This window comes from Schistocerca americana, chromosome 5, assembly GCF_021461395.2.
Source record: "Schistocerca americana isolate TAMUIC-IGC-003095 chromosome 5, iqSchAmer2.1, whole genome shotgun sequence".
In the NCBI taxonomy this organism is placed as follows: Eukaryota; Metazoa; Arthropoda; class Insecta; order Orthoptera; family Acrididae; genus Schistocerca; species Schistocerca americana.
In genome coordinates this window covers 642,366,577-642,382,524 of record NC_060123.1, presented here as the reverse complement: position 1 = coordinate 642,382,524, position 15,948 = coordinate 642,366,577, and the positions used below count along the sequence as shown (strand labels likewise).

The 15,948-nt window shown below is 36.7% G+C and overlaps 2 protein-coding genes across 3 annotated transcripts in view; one reads left to right on the top strand and one right to left on the bottom strand.

The window, feature by feature from the left end:
* The window catches only part of LOC124615692 (DNA methyltransferase 1-associated protein 1), a 72,987-nt gene extending 60,203 nt beyond the window's left edge, over positions 1 to 12,784 (bottom strand). Inside the window, exon 1 of the mRNA XM_047143725.1 lies at positions 12,642 to 12,784. The gene's annotated coding sequence lies outside the window, so the exon portion shown is untranslated. The remainder of the gene's footprint in view (positions 1 to 12,641) is intronic.
* A 224-nt stretch (positions 12,785 to 13,008) lies between these two features.
* The window catches only part of LOC124615792, a 29,950-nt gene continuing 27,010 nt past the window's right edge, over positions 13,009 to 15,948 (top strand). The window contains exon 1 of one of the 2 annotated variants that reach the window (XM_047143914.1): positions 13,009 to 13,376. In XM_047143914.1, the coding sequence (XP_046999870.1) occupies positions 13,060 to 13,376 (317 nt within the window). In that variant the 5' untranslated portion in view covers positions 13,009 to 13,059. The remainder of the gene's footprint in view (positions 13,377 to 15,948) is intronic. The other variant, XM_047143915.1, reaches the window with a different exon arrangement.

Here is a 15,948-nt window from a genome sequence, read left to right as displayed (position 1 = left end):
AACATTGTAAAATTCACTGATTGCTGCTATCCTATTAGACATTATGTCTGTTTTTGCAATTCATGTCAACTGACGGGCATTTTCATTGAATGAAAAAATCAAGGAAGGCTTTTCAGAAGAAGTTACTCTTCTGCTCTCCACAGAAGTGGTTTGTAATGGTGAAAATTCCTGACACCAGTTATTGTGGGGGTTGTCAAAAATCTCTTCTCGAGCTTCTTGCGTAGGAAATCTACATTGACTTTCTCTAAGATGTGAAAAAAACATTCCTCAATATTAGCTTTGCAGAAATCATAAACACTATATACAGTTGTTATTTGTGCATCATCCGCTAGTTGAAGACCAGCTCTTCTCGATATACATTTTATAGTTCCTCCCGAACCATTGTACAAAGATTTACTGTGGCTAGTAGCAAAAGAGGACTGCTCAGCATCAATAGAAAAATCGTTTTTGTGCTCACGCAATTTTTTAAAGCTTTTTCGATCCATCGGCGAAACAACGCACTTTCTTCGCTTGTGAGTAATGCTCTGCCAGCCACTTAACCATTTCTTCCTGGACAGCATTTACAAATCCTCCATCATATTTCCTATCATAACTTATAAAGCAGTGGTTCACTATTACCAATTTACTTTCTTCATTAATCACATAAACACACATGGGATGGATTGTACAGCTGCTCCTTGTCTGGTGGCAACTCTGAATTTCATTCTGAATAACAAAACTGTAGTTTTCAGCAAAGTCTATTAACCGAATTGCTTTTTCTGGGGTTAGATTTTTTCAATTTTTTCAATGACTGTGACTGAAATATATAAGTAAGTGTGGTTAAATGCCTGTAATTTTGTTACCAACAAGTCTATGTATTCACCAACAGTTGCAGACTGCTTTACAAATTCTGCTTGATGGTCTGTATTTATCCACTGGCTAAACCCAATTTCATCATCAGCATCATTGTAAGCTAATTTCTGTTTAATAATTCTGACAGTCTGTCATCACTGGGACAATTATCATAGTGATTAACCATGCAGTCGTCGTTTTCAGAGTCACACACGAGAAATTATATAAGTTCTTTGTATGTTTCTTCAATGTGTTCCACATCTAAAACCAGTTTTATATTCTGGTAGATACAACACACACACACACACACACACACACACACACACACACTGAATGAGTGCTACCAGCACCAGCTAAAGTACACAACTTCGGTCTTGGCGAATAAAATTTAAAAATACCAATATTAATGTTTGGATTGGTTGGTTGGTTGGTTTGGGGAAGGAGACCAGACAGCGAGGTCATCCGTCTCATCGGATTAGGGAAGGAAGTCGGCTGTGCCCTTTGAAGGAACCATCCCGGTATTTGCCTGGAGCGATTTAGGGAAATCGCGGAAAACCTAAATCAGGATGGCCGGACGCGGGATTGAACCGTCGTCCTCCTGAATGCGAGTCCAGTGTCTAACCACTGCGCCACCTCGCTCGGTAATGTTTCGATTCTCCCATTTAAAACAAGAGTACAGTTCTCTTAAGTTGCAAAGGATTTTTTTTTTTATATATATACATTCTCCTGAATGCTAACTTTTTCTTTTGCTCCTGGTGACACTCGCGTTTATTCATCATTTTGGTAGAAATTGTGACAATTTTTACCACTTCATCAGCAATATCTTCTCCCTTTTTGGTTTAGGAATTGACAAGTTACCCATTTCTGTTTTCAGTTTCCTTGCTTGTCGAACCACATACTCACTAACACTGAATTCTGACACTATGTTTTCTTGTGCCTAAGAGGGCGGAGCTAAAGTTAAATTTGAATTTTTTCAGGTACTCTTACGCTAGCCACTTTTTCTTTCATTAACAATATCATGACATCATAATCTTTGGCTTTCTTTACAATTTCATTATCAAACTGTTCTTCTCTACAGTCAGAATCTTCAATACTGCAATATAATGCCTGAACACTTTTTTTCCCAAAACATCCCTCACTTTTTCTAACTGCTTCTTGTCATATGAAGCTTCGCTGTGAATTGGAATGGAGTGAAGTTTTAGGGGAGAGCACCCCAAATAATGTAAAGTGTTATTCACATCCTCAATACTTTGGCTTCTTAGTACTGATTCATGACATGTCACCTCCGGGTCATCTGTGTCACTTTCATTTCTATGATATCACTGATGGTAGTTTTCTGTTCACACGTTTTATGACATGTTGTGCACAGTTTTTGGCCTGGTTTTACATATATTCTTTTAATACTTAATGCTTTAGACAAAGACAAGCAAACTGAGCTCAAAGATTTTTCAACTGTTTGTGGTTTTTGTAAGGATCGCAACAAGCTCTTTGATGACCAGTTTCGAAACGTTAAGTAACAGTATCTGTGATATCCACATCTAGTAGCATTTTATTGGTCTTGTAGAAAGCTTATACTGGATCACAGCAATATCAAATCTCGTTGGTCTTCATTCAGTTCTTCTAAATTATTATTATTATTATTTTTTTTTTATTTTTATTTTTTTTTTTTTTTTTTGGGCGTTTCTACTGAGGGGCAAGTTGTCAACCGACATGTTGTTTTTAATAATTTTCTAACAGTGCATGAATTCACATTTTCCATTGCAATTCACTGAGCACTAATGTACTTAAAACATACTTTATACAAGTGAAAATATAGGTCCACACCACAAACAGATATGGCCTGTCTCACAGAAACACAATGAGCAACTGGGGCCAAGTAGACTAATTGTAGCATGCCAGCTATTCTCAACAACAAATTTTGGCAATTGTTGCATTGTTTTCATGCCTATAAAGGTTTCAAATGAGCTTCTGCCTCTCTAGGAACACCTTTTATAATCACTGTGAGCAGATGATTGGCTGAACACATAAATAATATATTATAGTCTTTAAAACATTACTGAATTAGTCAAATGAAAGGAAATAAAATTTCACCCTTGAGGTTAATTTGCCTGACTAGAACGAGTTACACTTAAATATGCTAATTTGATACCCCTGCATCTGGGGGAGTGAGACAGTGAGTGGATGAACTTACTTATGACCCTTATCCACCACAGTAAAATGTATTTTGATTTCACACGTGTGTGTCAATTAGCAGAAGACCCATTCAAATTTTTATTTTACTAGAAAGTTTACAATCTGTGGGATTATTTATGACCAAAATAGGGTTCCCGGCGGGTTGAAGAAATGTTATATAAACACATGCCCACAATTTTTCTGAAATCGAAAATTGACATACATTAATATTTTTTAAAAACATTTCTTTGTAACTTTACTGCTTGAAAACTGGATATCTGTTAATTACGTGTCGTACTTAACTTCTTAAAAAAATTCCAAATCAAAAGCTTCATAAACACTTAAGTTATGGGCATTTATGTATATAGAACCATTTTGCATTGACATTCTTTCAGAGCCCTGTTATCAGAATATCACTACATTTAGAACTCGATGTAAAATACAGTTGCAGTCTGAGACCAAAACGATTTTGCAGAAGTTCCTGTGTTATAAGTATATGCAAATTTGCAAAGTTTTGTGAAAATCTGAGAGAGAGGATTACAAATCCTTCAATTGTTGCGTGTTTTGATGTGGAATGACCTGCCAACCGAAGCACATTCGCAGGATGATTAATCGCAATGCCTTGCTTCAAGAGGATTTTCCTCTGGCAGCCTGTGCTCATAAAAAAGGGTCAAAACTTTTTGTGGGTAGTTGATTTATGTTTTAGATGGTTATGGAATTTCATTTCATAGAAAAAATGATTCAAATGGAAAGATACTAATATTTCCGTCAAAGGAAGATAAATGTTTGCCAGTGTGTGTGTGTGTGTGTGTGTGTGTGTGTAGAGAAACTGGCTGCACCTAAAGTAAAGCTGACTAATAAGTGCCATTTTTCCCACCCAATCAACAATGCAAATGAAATGAGTAATTTTCAAGTGAAAGTGTCATTCAGTTACTATAAAGTATCATTGCATTATCAGGGATTTTTTAAAAATTTCATTAGTACAATATTTGTTCAATGCATTTATCTTCTACACCATTTTGTTTCCCATTTATTCTCTCTATAATAGAATATTTGTGAATTTATACAGGCAACAGACGAGTTGTTCATAGCGTGATGTCTAGTTATGAATGAAACAAACTGTTGCACTAAAAAATTATATTTCTTTGTTTATGTAGAAAATACAGTAACAAAATTTGTCCTTAACAGTGATTCTGGATATTTTTAAGCTTAAAGTGGAAAAAAATATTCACTGACTGTCATTCAATTACTCTTGAAATTGCCTAGAGTATTGTAGGAAAATTTGAAGTAAATCATTCAAGAACTTTTCAAGACTGTTGCCAACAATGTTTCCACCACTTACTAATATTTCTATGTGATTTATATTAAAAATATTCAGCCTATGTTTATTACAGTTAACCACAAAAATTTGAAGTAAATAGGTCGTGAAATTCTCAAGTTTTTTGGAAACAGCTCTTTCCCTTTCTATACTACATATATCAAAAATTGTATAGCCTAGACCTGCCTGGATGTTTATTAGAGCATCATGTAAAAATCTGAAGTAAATCAGCCACAAAGTTCTCAAGGTTTTTGGTAATAATGCTAAACAACATTCTGTCTTTATATAGTAGTATGGATATAGACATGGAAATGCCAAGCAGCAAAAATACTTCCACGCTATTAAAATCAATCATTTATTTATTTACAAGTCAAGTTCCATAGGACCAAATTGAGGAGCAAAACCAAGATCATGGAACATGTCACCACATGAAATTACAACATAAAAGTAATAACAGATAAAAATTAAATGTTTATGAACCCAAAAAAAGTCAGTCTATAAATTCAAGTATACACAATCAACAATGCAACAAGAATCAGCTTAATTTTTCAAGGAACTCCTTGACAGAACAGGAGTACCCACGAGGAAACTCTTCGGTTCTGCTTTGAAAGTGCAAAGATTATTGCTAAGATTTTTGAATTCTAGTAGTAGGTTATTGAAAATGGATGCAGCAGTAAATTGTACACCTTTCTGCACAAGAGTTAAGGAAATCCAATCAAAATGCAGGTTTGATTTCTCCAAGTATTATCCGAGTGAAAGCTGCTTATTCTTGGGAATGACAGTAAGGAATATAAACATTAGAGGCCAATGTCAAAATACCCAGACTCATGAAAAGGAGTCAACAAGAGATTCGTGAACTTACACCACTTACTGCCCGAACTGCCGTTTCTGAGCCAAAAATATCCTTTTAGAATGGGAAGAGTTACCCCAAAATATAATACCCTACAACATAAGCGAATGAAAATAGGCAAAGTAGACTAATTTCCATATCACTTCAGGTACCATTCAAATAGCAAAAATGGCAGCATTAAGTCTTTGAACAAGATCCTGAACGTGGGTTTTCTACGACAGTTTACTATCTATCTGAACACCTAGAAATTTGAACTGTTCAGTTTCACTAATCATATGCCCACTCTGTGAAAGTAAAAGGTCTGGTTTTGTTGAATTGTGTGTTAGAAATTGTAAAAACTGAGGCTTACTGTGATTTAGCATTAGTTTATTTCCTGCAAGCCATGAACTTACTTCATGAACTCCACTATTTGAAACCATGCCAATGTTGCACACAACATCCTTTACTACCAAGCTAGTGTCATCAGCAAACAGAAATATTTTAGTCACCCATAATACAAGAGGGCATATCATTTATATAAATAAGGAACAGGAGTGGTCCCAACACTGATCCCTGGGGCACCCCCCACTTGACCGTATCCCACTCAGACCCCACATCACAGCCATTCTCAACACAGTGAATAATGATTAGATTAGATTTACTTTCATTCCAATTGTTCCATAGTGAGGAGGTCCTCCAGGATGTAGAACATGTCAGAAAAACAATAACACATGAGAAATATTTACAACTGAAACAAATAAACGAATGTACCTTCCACAGGTCCCAAGTGGAATGATCATCATTTTTTTAAATGAACGCTATATCAAAAATCATTTTACAGACACTAATGCACTAAATTTAAAATAAAAAAAGTTTTTTTTTATTTATAAGGTAATAAACATGTAATAGAACTACTACAATACTTATTTACATTGAACACATTATTGCACTGAAATTGTGCAGAAGTTATATTACACTTATATATACACACACACAAATCAGTTGGTTCTACTGAGAAATTCCAAAATGTGTGTTCCTGAATAATGCACACCTTTTTGTACAAGAGTAAGTCACTTTAAATCCTTGTGAAGATTATTCTTATTTCTAGTATTGATTCCATGAATTGAGCTGTTGGTTTTAAAAAGTGATATATTTTTAATGACAAATTTCATTGAGGAATAAATATATTGGTAAGCAGTAGGTAGTATCCTAAACAGGCTTCTCCAGGATGTTCTTGAGTTCACACCACATATAACTCGTACTGCACATTTTTGTGCCCGGAAAACTTTAGCCCTGCTTGATGAATTACCAAAAAATATTATCCCATATGACATTATGGAATGAAAGTAAGCATAGTATGCCAGCATTTTCATTTTTATATCTCCAATGTCTGACACAATTCGCATTGCAAATAGAGATTTGTTAAGACGCTTCAGCAGTTCTGTGGTGTGCTCTTCCCAGTTGAATTTATTATCAAGCTGTAATCCCAAGAACTTAACACTGTCCACTTCTTCTATCTGCTTGTCGTCGTATGTTAGGCATATACTCGTGGCACACACCTTACAAGTTCTGAACTGCATGTAGTGTGTTTTTTCAAAGTTTAGTGACAATGAATTGGCTAGGAACCAGTGGTTAATGTCCACAAATATTTTATTAGCCGATTTTTCTAAGACTAGACTTGATTTGCTATTTTTTGCAATGTTTGTATCATCAGCAAACAAAACGAACTTGGCATCTGGTAATGTTACTGATGAAAGGTCATTGATATACACAACAAAAAGTAAGGGCGCAAAAATGGAACCTTGTGGGACCCCACATGTAATTAGATCCCAGTTGGATGATGCCTGATAGCTTAATGCATGTCTCTTTCCTAATAACAACCTTTGTTTCCTGCCAGAGATAAGATTTGGACCATTTTGCAGCATTTCCTGTTACACCACAATATTCTAATTTACTTAAAAGGATATTGTGATTTACACAGTCAAATGCCTTTGACAGATCACAAAATATACCAGTTGCCTGCAATTTTTTGTCTAATGAATTAAGCATATTTTCACTGTAAGTGTAGATAGCCTTCTCAATATCAGAACCCTTTAGAAATCCAAACTGCGACTTTGAGATAAGATGGTTGTAAAGCCGATTGTACATTACTTTTTCTAAAATTTTTGAGAATGCTGACAAAAGTGAAATTGGATGGAAATTTGATGCAATTTCTTTACCTCCCTTCTTAAACAGTGGCTTAACTTCAACATATTTCAACCATTCAGGAAATATTCCACTGATAAACGACTGGTTACACAGTTAGCTTAATTCAGAATCACATTTTTAATTAACATTGTTGATATTTCATCATACCCACTAGATGTTTTTGATTTTAAAGATTTTATAATGGACATTATTTCTGCTGGGGTAATGAGGGTCAAATTCATATTATGGAAGTTACTTGAAATGTCTGGTCTGAGGTACTCCATAGCAGCATCTACAGAACCTGACAACCCCATCTTTTCAGAAACAGTTATAAAATGTTTGTTAAAATGTTCTGCAACACTATACACACCAATGTATCACTTACTCTTAACGCTATTTGTCCCTCTTCATGTCTGGGTCTACCTGTCTCCTCCTTCACTATTTCTCATATCGTCTGTATTTTGTTATCTGATATGACTATCTTTTCTTTGTAATATATTTGCTTTGATGTCTGTATTACACTCTTGAATATTTAGCAGTATTTCTTGTAATGTGCTATAGCATCAACATCAGAACTGTTTCGGATTGACAGATACAGTTTTCTTTTTGTTTTACAAGATACCCCTACTCCTTGAGTAATCCATGGCTTCTTTGTAGACTTTGCTCTAACCTTGGTTAGTTTTGGGGGAAAACAGTGTTCAAATAAGGTAAGCACTTTATTAGAAAAAGTGTTATATTTTTCATTCATGCCATGAGCACTGTGAACATCAGTCCAGTGAATGTCTCTGATGAGTGTCCTAAAATAATCAATTTTTGGTTTATTGATTACCCTTTTGAGCTAAGATTTAACAGATTTTATACCCTGTTTAGTATTAACATTTAACAGAAGGAACTACATTTCTTGGTCTGAGAGGCCATTGACAATTGGTTTTGTCATATAGTTTTGTTCATTGGACTTTTCTATAAAGATATTATCAATGGCTGTTTGTGAACAATTGGCTACCCTAGTGGGGAACTTTACAGTGGGAATTAAGTTGAATGATAGTGTTACCAACTCAAATAAGTTCTTATTGGGAGAGTCTTTAAGGAAATCTACATTGAAATCACCAGCAACCACTATTTCTTTGTTTTTGGTTGTTAAATGGGCATGTACAGCTTGAAGGTGGTTTATGAACAGATTAAAGTTACCTGCAGGTGCTCGATATACACTTAATATTATGATGGATTTTTTATGAAATTCTGTTTCTGTTGCACATGCTTCCATGTGCTGTTCTAGGCAAAATTTAAGAATCTCTATGTTCTTAAATTTATGACAGATCCTGATGAACGTGGCAACTCAACCTTCCTCCATTTCTCCTCTACAAAAGTGAGATGCTAACCTAAACCCTGTAACACTTAAAAGTTCTATACCAGTGGTCACAAGATGTTCAGGGAGGCAGATTATGTCAGCTGGGTTTGAGGACTCTAATTCATCTATGTAGATAATTAATTCATTAATTTTATTTCTCAATCCTCGAATATTTTGATGCAATAAGGATAGCTGAGATTTCACATTGACTGAGTTAAAATTGGGTAAAGTTAAAATATCTGCTGACTGTTGAAAATTCTTAACCAATACCTGTTTATGCTGATGTAATAAGATAGAATTATGTTTTTTGGTTTCTTTCTCAAACTGAAGGTCTGTCTCAGTCCTAACCTCTCTTAAAATTTAGTTTCTTTCTGTGCTCCCTACCCTTAAAAACGGTCTTTTCTGAACCCTATAACCAATGGTATTTTATCGCTCATGGCAGTGCCTCCCCCCTTTAACTTTCCTGCTATTTTCCCAGCCAGTTTACCCTTCCCTATCCTGATAAGGTGAAGGCCATGCCTAGTATAATACCACCTACTGAGAGAATCAACAGGAACTACACCAATATGTGACCCTGCATCTGACATAAGCAGCCATTCCAACTCCAAATTAACTCTCCTGACAGAAGAGTTCAAACGAGGCCAGTCATGGCGCTCAAGCACAGATACAAACTCAACACTAGTATGCTTTGATGCTGATGCAATCTTTGCCAGGTCACACTCTATACTGTACCCAGGATCTTAGTCAATACTATTAGGTCCACCTGCCCCATCCACTATTACCACGGTGTCTTCCTTAGTGAAATCTTTGCAAAGTGATCCTAAATTCTCTGTCACCTGCTCCAGACCAGCACTAGGTTTAAAAAAATTGGTGACCTGGTATTCTGATCCTAGTTCATCCTGCAAAAGTTGGCCAACACCTCTTCCATGAGAACTACTTAACAACAACACTTTCTTTCTCTTTACTGATTTCCCTACATTCTTACTTTTTAATTTGCTGTTGAAAGTTTGTTGTGCCCTGTCTACACCTGCAACTGAAGGTCTGTCTCAGTCCTAACCTCTCTTAAAATTTAGTTTCTTTCTGTGCTCCCTACCCTTAAAAACGGTCTTTTCTGAACCCTATAACCAATGGTATTTTATCGCTCATGGCAGTGCCTCCCCCCTTTAACTTTCCTGCTATTTTCCCAGCCAGTTTACCCTTCCCTATCCTGATAAGGTGAAGGCCATGCCTAGTATAATCCCACCTACTGAGAGAATCAACAGGAACTACACCAATATGTGACCCTGCATCTGACATAAGCAGCCATTCCAACTCCAAATTAACTCTCCTGACAGAAGAGTTCAAACGAGGCCAGTCATGGCGCTCAAGCACAGATACAAACTCAACACTAGTATGCTTTGATGCTGATGCAATCTTTGCCAGGTCACACTCTATACTGTACCCAGGATCTTAGTCAATACTATTAGGTCTACCTGCCCCATCCACTATTACCACGGTGTCTTCCTTAGTGAAATCTTTGCATAGTGATCCTAAATTCTCTGTCACCTGCTCCAGACCAGCACTAGGTTTAAAAAAATTGGTGACCTGGTATTCTGATCCTAGTTCATCCTGCAAAAGTTGGCCAACACCTCTTCCATGAGAACTACTTAACAACAACACTTTCTTTCTCTTTACTGATTTCCCTACATTCTTACTTTTTAATTTGCTGTTGAAAGTTTGTTGTGCCCTGTCTACACCTGCAACTGGTTGAGGCTCACCAGTTTCTAACTGAAGCAACAGGTCAAATCCATGTTCCACATTCACCACAAAGCTGTCAGACAAAGCTCTAGGCCTGTTCCTCCTGTTGCCTGTTGCCACTTCCCACCTCTCTTTACCCTTCTCCCTCCTTAACCTGTCAAGATCTCCCCTGGCCTTATCTAACTCAGCCTGAAGGGCGGCAATTTTCCCCTCCTGTTCTAGTATCTTCCTATCTCTACCACATATTCTACAAAACCACTGATGAGTCTCATTTACTTCCCCTGTTCCCATACCACTACAATCACCCACATGGAAAAAACTACAGCACCCGTCACACCAAAGCCCCAACCTAACAATTCTACAGCAAGTCAAGCACTTTACACTCACATGATAAATGTAATACTTTATTAAGAATAAGTCAGTTAAATTATAGATAAACATGAAAATATAGTTCCACAAATTTGACTGTGCGTAAACAAAAACAACAGCGCAAAGTTTCTGAAACAACAACTTAATCTTTACACTACTTTCCGGAAATGTGAGTTAAATAAGGAAGAGGTACACTACTGTTAAATTGCTGGAGGGGGGGAAAAAAATTCTATTGATTTGCTGCAGCAAAAAGTAAACAGAAAATACGACTGTACGGTCTTTTCACGTTTTCTGCTACATTACATAAAGAAAAATGAAACCTTTAATGGTACACTTAAAAGGCACACTAATACACCTATTTACCATGCAATCAGTACTAAACTATATGTTTTTATAACCTAAAATGACTTATCTTTACGAGAACATCAAAATTTGTGCTAGTCGCCTGGCTGCAGGGCTCCTCATGACCTTTTGCTGTCTTTTGCTATCATAAGAGGTGAACCAATTGTGAGCTACTCCCCATATTCCGCAAAGGTCCAACTTCTGGAGCAATATTTTGTGATCAACACAATCAAATGCCTTAGTTAAATCAAAAAATATGTCTAGTGTTCGAAACCTTTTGTTTAACCCACCCAGTACTTCAAAGAGAAAAGAGAATACAGTATTTTCAATTATCCTTACATACACAGCCTTTTCAATAACTTTAGCAAACACTGATAGCATACAAATACATCAAAAATGTCTACATTATCCCTTTCTCCCTTTTCATAAAGTGACTTTTACTACTGAGTACTTTAACCGTTCAAGAAACTGACCATTCCTAAAGGAAAAATTACAAATATGATTAAATACAGAGCTAACGTGTGCAGCACAGTACATTAATATTCTGCTAGGCACTCCATCATATCTGTGAGAGTCCTTAGACTTCAGTGATTTAATTATTGTCTCAATCTGCCCCTTGTCTGTATCACAAAGGAGTATTTCAGACAGCAATCTCGGAAAGGCATATGCCAAGAGTTATACGATTCCCTGTAGAAACTTAATTTTTATTATTTGCATGCACCTTCAAAAGTGTGAAACATATCTGTCTGTGGCTTAAGTTACCTGAATCATTCTGAGTTATCAAGCCTATACTTCTGACATGATCTCTTTTCTCGTTTATTGATATAATTTTTGCTAAACTCTCCTTATTCTTTAAAATGACATTTTAACAATGCTGAATCACATATCTTGAACCCCACTGATTTATTTCATGATGTGGGTCTGTGTGAAATATAAAACAGGGCAAGAGACCCACAGTTAATAAATGACTCCTTTCTTATTGGCATGCCGAACATAATGCTTTATACCTTGTCACACAGGGAAACATTTTGAACCAATAGTAAATGTGACCTTACGAGCAGGAAGAAAACGTCCTTTTCAGAAAAAGACTGATATTCTAGATGGTTTGGTAGTGTGATAAGATTGCTCTTTGTGACCTCAGTAATCCTCAAATACACTTTTTATATCTCGTGCAATGAATTTTACCATTCGCACATATCACTGTACCGTTTAAAAGAGGACAAAAGAAAGGGAACCCCAATTCTGAAAGGAACTCGTGAACTGAAGTGTGGTTTTAGAGTGGACAGTGGGTAACCATGGATGAATTCGATTAACTACATCAAAGAATTGTGAATTATTAGCAAATTAATTAAAGAGAAATATGAAACAACGTCGCTGTGATAGGGTCTAGACCGGCTAATTTCGAAACATTAAACACAAGAAAAATTTAAAATGACGAAAATTTGCGTAATTTCTTAAATTTAAGATGTGAACAGCAAGTGGTCGTTATCTGCAGTAAAAAACATTACCTTATTTCAAATCAAAATATCTGATTTGTGACTGGGTAATAATTTCTACTGTACAATTCCTCTGACAACCACATAAACCATACACAATCGTAAACATTACACAAATACCAACGTTTGAATAACATACACCTTGACTCGTTCAACTGTTAACGCCAACTTACTCGGCACGTTATGCACATGTAGTTTAACAGTAACATCTTTAGCATAACTATAACGTCAGAAGAGCTACAGTTCCAAGCAAACCTAGCACTTTATGAAGTTTAGAGATGGACAAATTCTAATAAATTATTCCTTCATACTAATAAGTAGCGATCTCATTTAGTGTTGTAACGTTTACGGTGTGTTTGCGTACTACTACGATCTTTGATTTACTGTGGTGCGTTGAATTGTTTGTTTATGTTTTTAGTGTTGTTATGAGATGATGCTGCGCCGACTTGTTTCTCAAACTAGACGTTTATTTGCACTTGAACCTGTAGTTAACTTCGCACCTTCATCATATAAAATCTGCAGATATTTCTGTGAACACCGGAATAATTCTGTTGAAGACTCAAAGAAACAAAATGAAGAGACTCAGATTTCGGGGGCTTTTGCGGGCAAATACCGCATATTTAGGGATGAGGATTCGCCTATAATTCTAGATGTTCAAGAAGAGAGACTTATTAGTGATGGCGTTGCCCAAGATATTGAAACACACGAAGACTTCGACGAATTCTATGGATTATCTCTTGCTCGTAGGTGATTTATTTTTTAAGTTATTGTTGAGAGGCACTTACAAAATAACTGTAAAAAAATTAGAACATCGTTTAAGAACCATACATGAAGGAAAACTACACTATGTATTTGAATTGACCAACTTATGCCATATACGGCGAATACTGTACATCAGGAGAACTACATTTTGTATGAAACTTCCTGGCAGATTAAAACTGTGTGCCCGACCGAGACTCGAACTCGGAAGTAAAGCTGTGAGTACCGGGCGTGAGTCGTGCTTCGGTAGCTCAGATGGTAGAGCACTTGCCCGCGAAAGGCAAAGGTCCCGAGTTCGAGTCTCGGTCGGGCACACAGTTTTAATCTGCCAGGAAGTTTCATATCAGCGCACACTCCGCTGCAGAGTGAAATTCTCATTCTGGATACATTTTGTATCTTTACGTAGACGCATTTTCAGTTATCTCTTACGATGTCATATGACGATATTATATCACTTCATTTCATAAAACAATATTTTTGTCTACCCTTTCAATGCCCGCCCATGCCACTCATTTTAAACTGTCCAGAATGTTATATTTCTGCCCTCATTCTGGCGCAGTCTCTTGATTTTTTTGTTTGAGTTTAGAGTTTCTGACTTCGAAGTTATGTTCTGATGCCGTAAGAAAAGCCTAGATTATCCATTGACTGACGACTTTTGATCTCTGATAGGCTTTTGATTTTGTAGGATGTCGGTTAGTAACGGATATGTACATATTTGCTAGTATTTCATTCGTTACCAAAGTAAAAAATTGGCAAATTTATAACCGTAGAATAGCAATGTACCTGGTAGGTCAAATAGAAAACCACTTTTGTATTTTCATTTATTAGTAGTACGCCTGTCAACTCTTAGCTTGCTGCACCATTCTACTGTGTCTAGTACAATGTCTCATAATGGCAAATTTTCTCTCATAGACATTTGGATTTAGGTCTTATTTGATTTCTGTAAATCACTTCCCTCCACATCCATGTGCAATCCAAGTCATAACCCCCCATCCCACCCCACCCTTTGCTTCTCTCCTACTCAAGCTTGTGGACAGTCATCAGTTGGAGGTTAAACTAGAATCTAATCTCCCTCTTTTTTTGTATTTGTAAGGAAGGTGATTGAAATTCCTGTCCAGTCATCCAGATGCAAGTTTTTGTTTTATCCTTTGGCTAAATCTCAAAGTGACTATCTGGGTAGTTATTTAGAATGACCTTGCCTGATTTCATTTCCCATTTTTCCCCAATCTAAATTAAGCTCTGGCTGTGATGACCTCATTTTGTAAATGTAATGTTAAAAATACATCCATGTGCATGTCAGAGGGGCTTCCCATTGTACCACATGTTAAAGTTTCTTCTTGTTCCATTCGGATATGATGTGCTGGAACAATGAATAGTTAAATAACTATGTACCGAACTGTATGTACCACATTCCTCGGCTTCATCAACTCACAACTGCTCTGTCACCTTCCAACCTAGAACAAAAAGACCTCAGTCTGTGCTACATATAAGTCTAACAACACAGCTGCTGCCATCAGCTGGAAACCAGGTAGCTGATTGTGTGTGGGGTCCACACAAGGATCTTTGTTTTTGGATTAGGCACATCAACATCCAATCCAGATAGTGATAGCTGTAGAAGACCTGGAAGAATTAGTGTAAATCCAAAGAAATGCACCCCTCCTCTAGGGGTTCACTGATGAAGCATTCACTGTGGAGTGCCAGAGATTCAAGCGGCCCTAAAAAGCCTACATAATACTAGATACAGAAAGCTGGTTAAAACCCACAGCTGGCAGCAGTGAGAGTTTTGGGGTAGATTTAACTATTATATAGAAAGGATAGGCTAATGCAAAGGAAGATTAGAGTTTAATGCCTTGTCATCCTGCAGTCATTAGAGACAGAACACAAGCACAGATCACAAAAGGATGAGGAAGAAAACCAGCCATGCCCTTTTCAAAGGAACTATCTTGGCAATTGCCTGGAGCAATTTGGGGAAACCATGGAAAACCAGAATCAGGATGGCTAGACGGGGTTTGAATTGTCGTCCCCGTAGTGGAGTCCATTGTGCCGACCATTGCGTCACTTCGCTTGGTAGGCCAATAGGAAATGAAGGTGGTGTATTTGTCATAGTAGACAAGAAACTCAAGTGTACTGAGATAGGAATTGAAGCTGCAGCTTAGATTGTTTGGGCAAGGCTCAGTATCAGGAGTGAGCATAAAATTGTAATTGGATCTTTCTGGTGACCACCAGACTTGCCTCAAAAAACTATCGAGGAAACCTCAGGGATGATTACAATTTTGTTAGTTGTGGACTTGATGAGGCATCCTGTGAAACATTATGTATGTAATGCCTTCTCTGAAAACTACTTAGAACAATCTCATGCTGGAAATATATTAGATCTAATGACAAAAACTAGACCTCAACTCTATAAAGATTTATTTATTTATTTATCTTTTATTCATCCAAGGATCGTCTTACAATGATATGGGCTTTGTTAAGGTAATAGAGTGCAAATCAGTAGGCCAAAATATACAACACACAGCACAGTAACATGCGCTATGAGGATAGGACAGGTAGTGTGTGA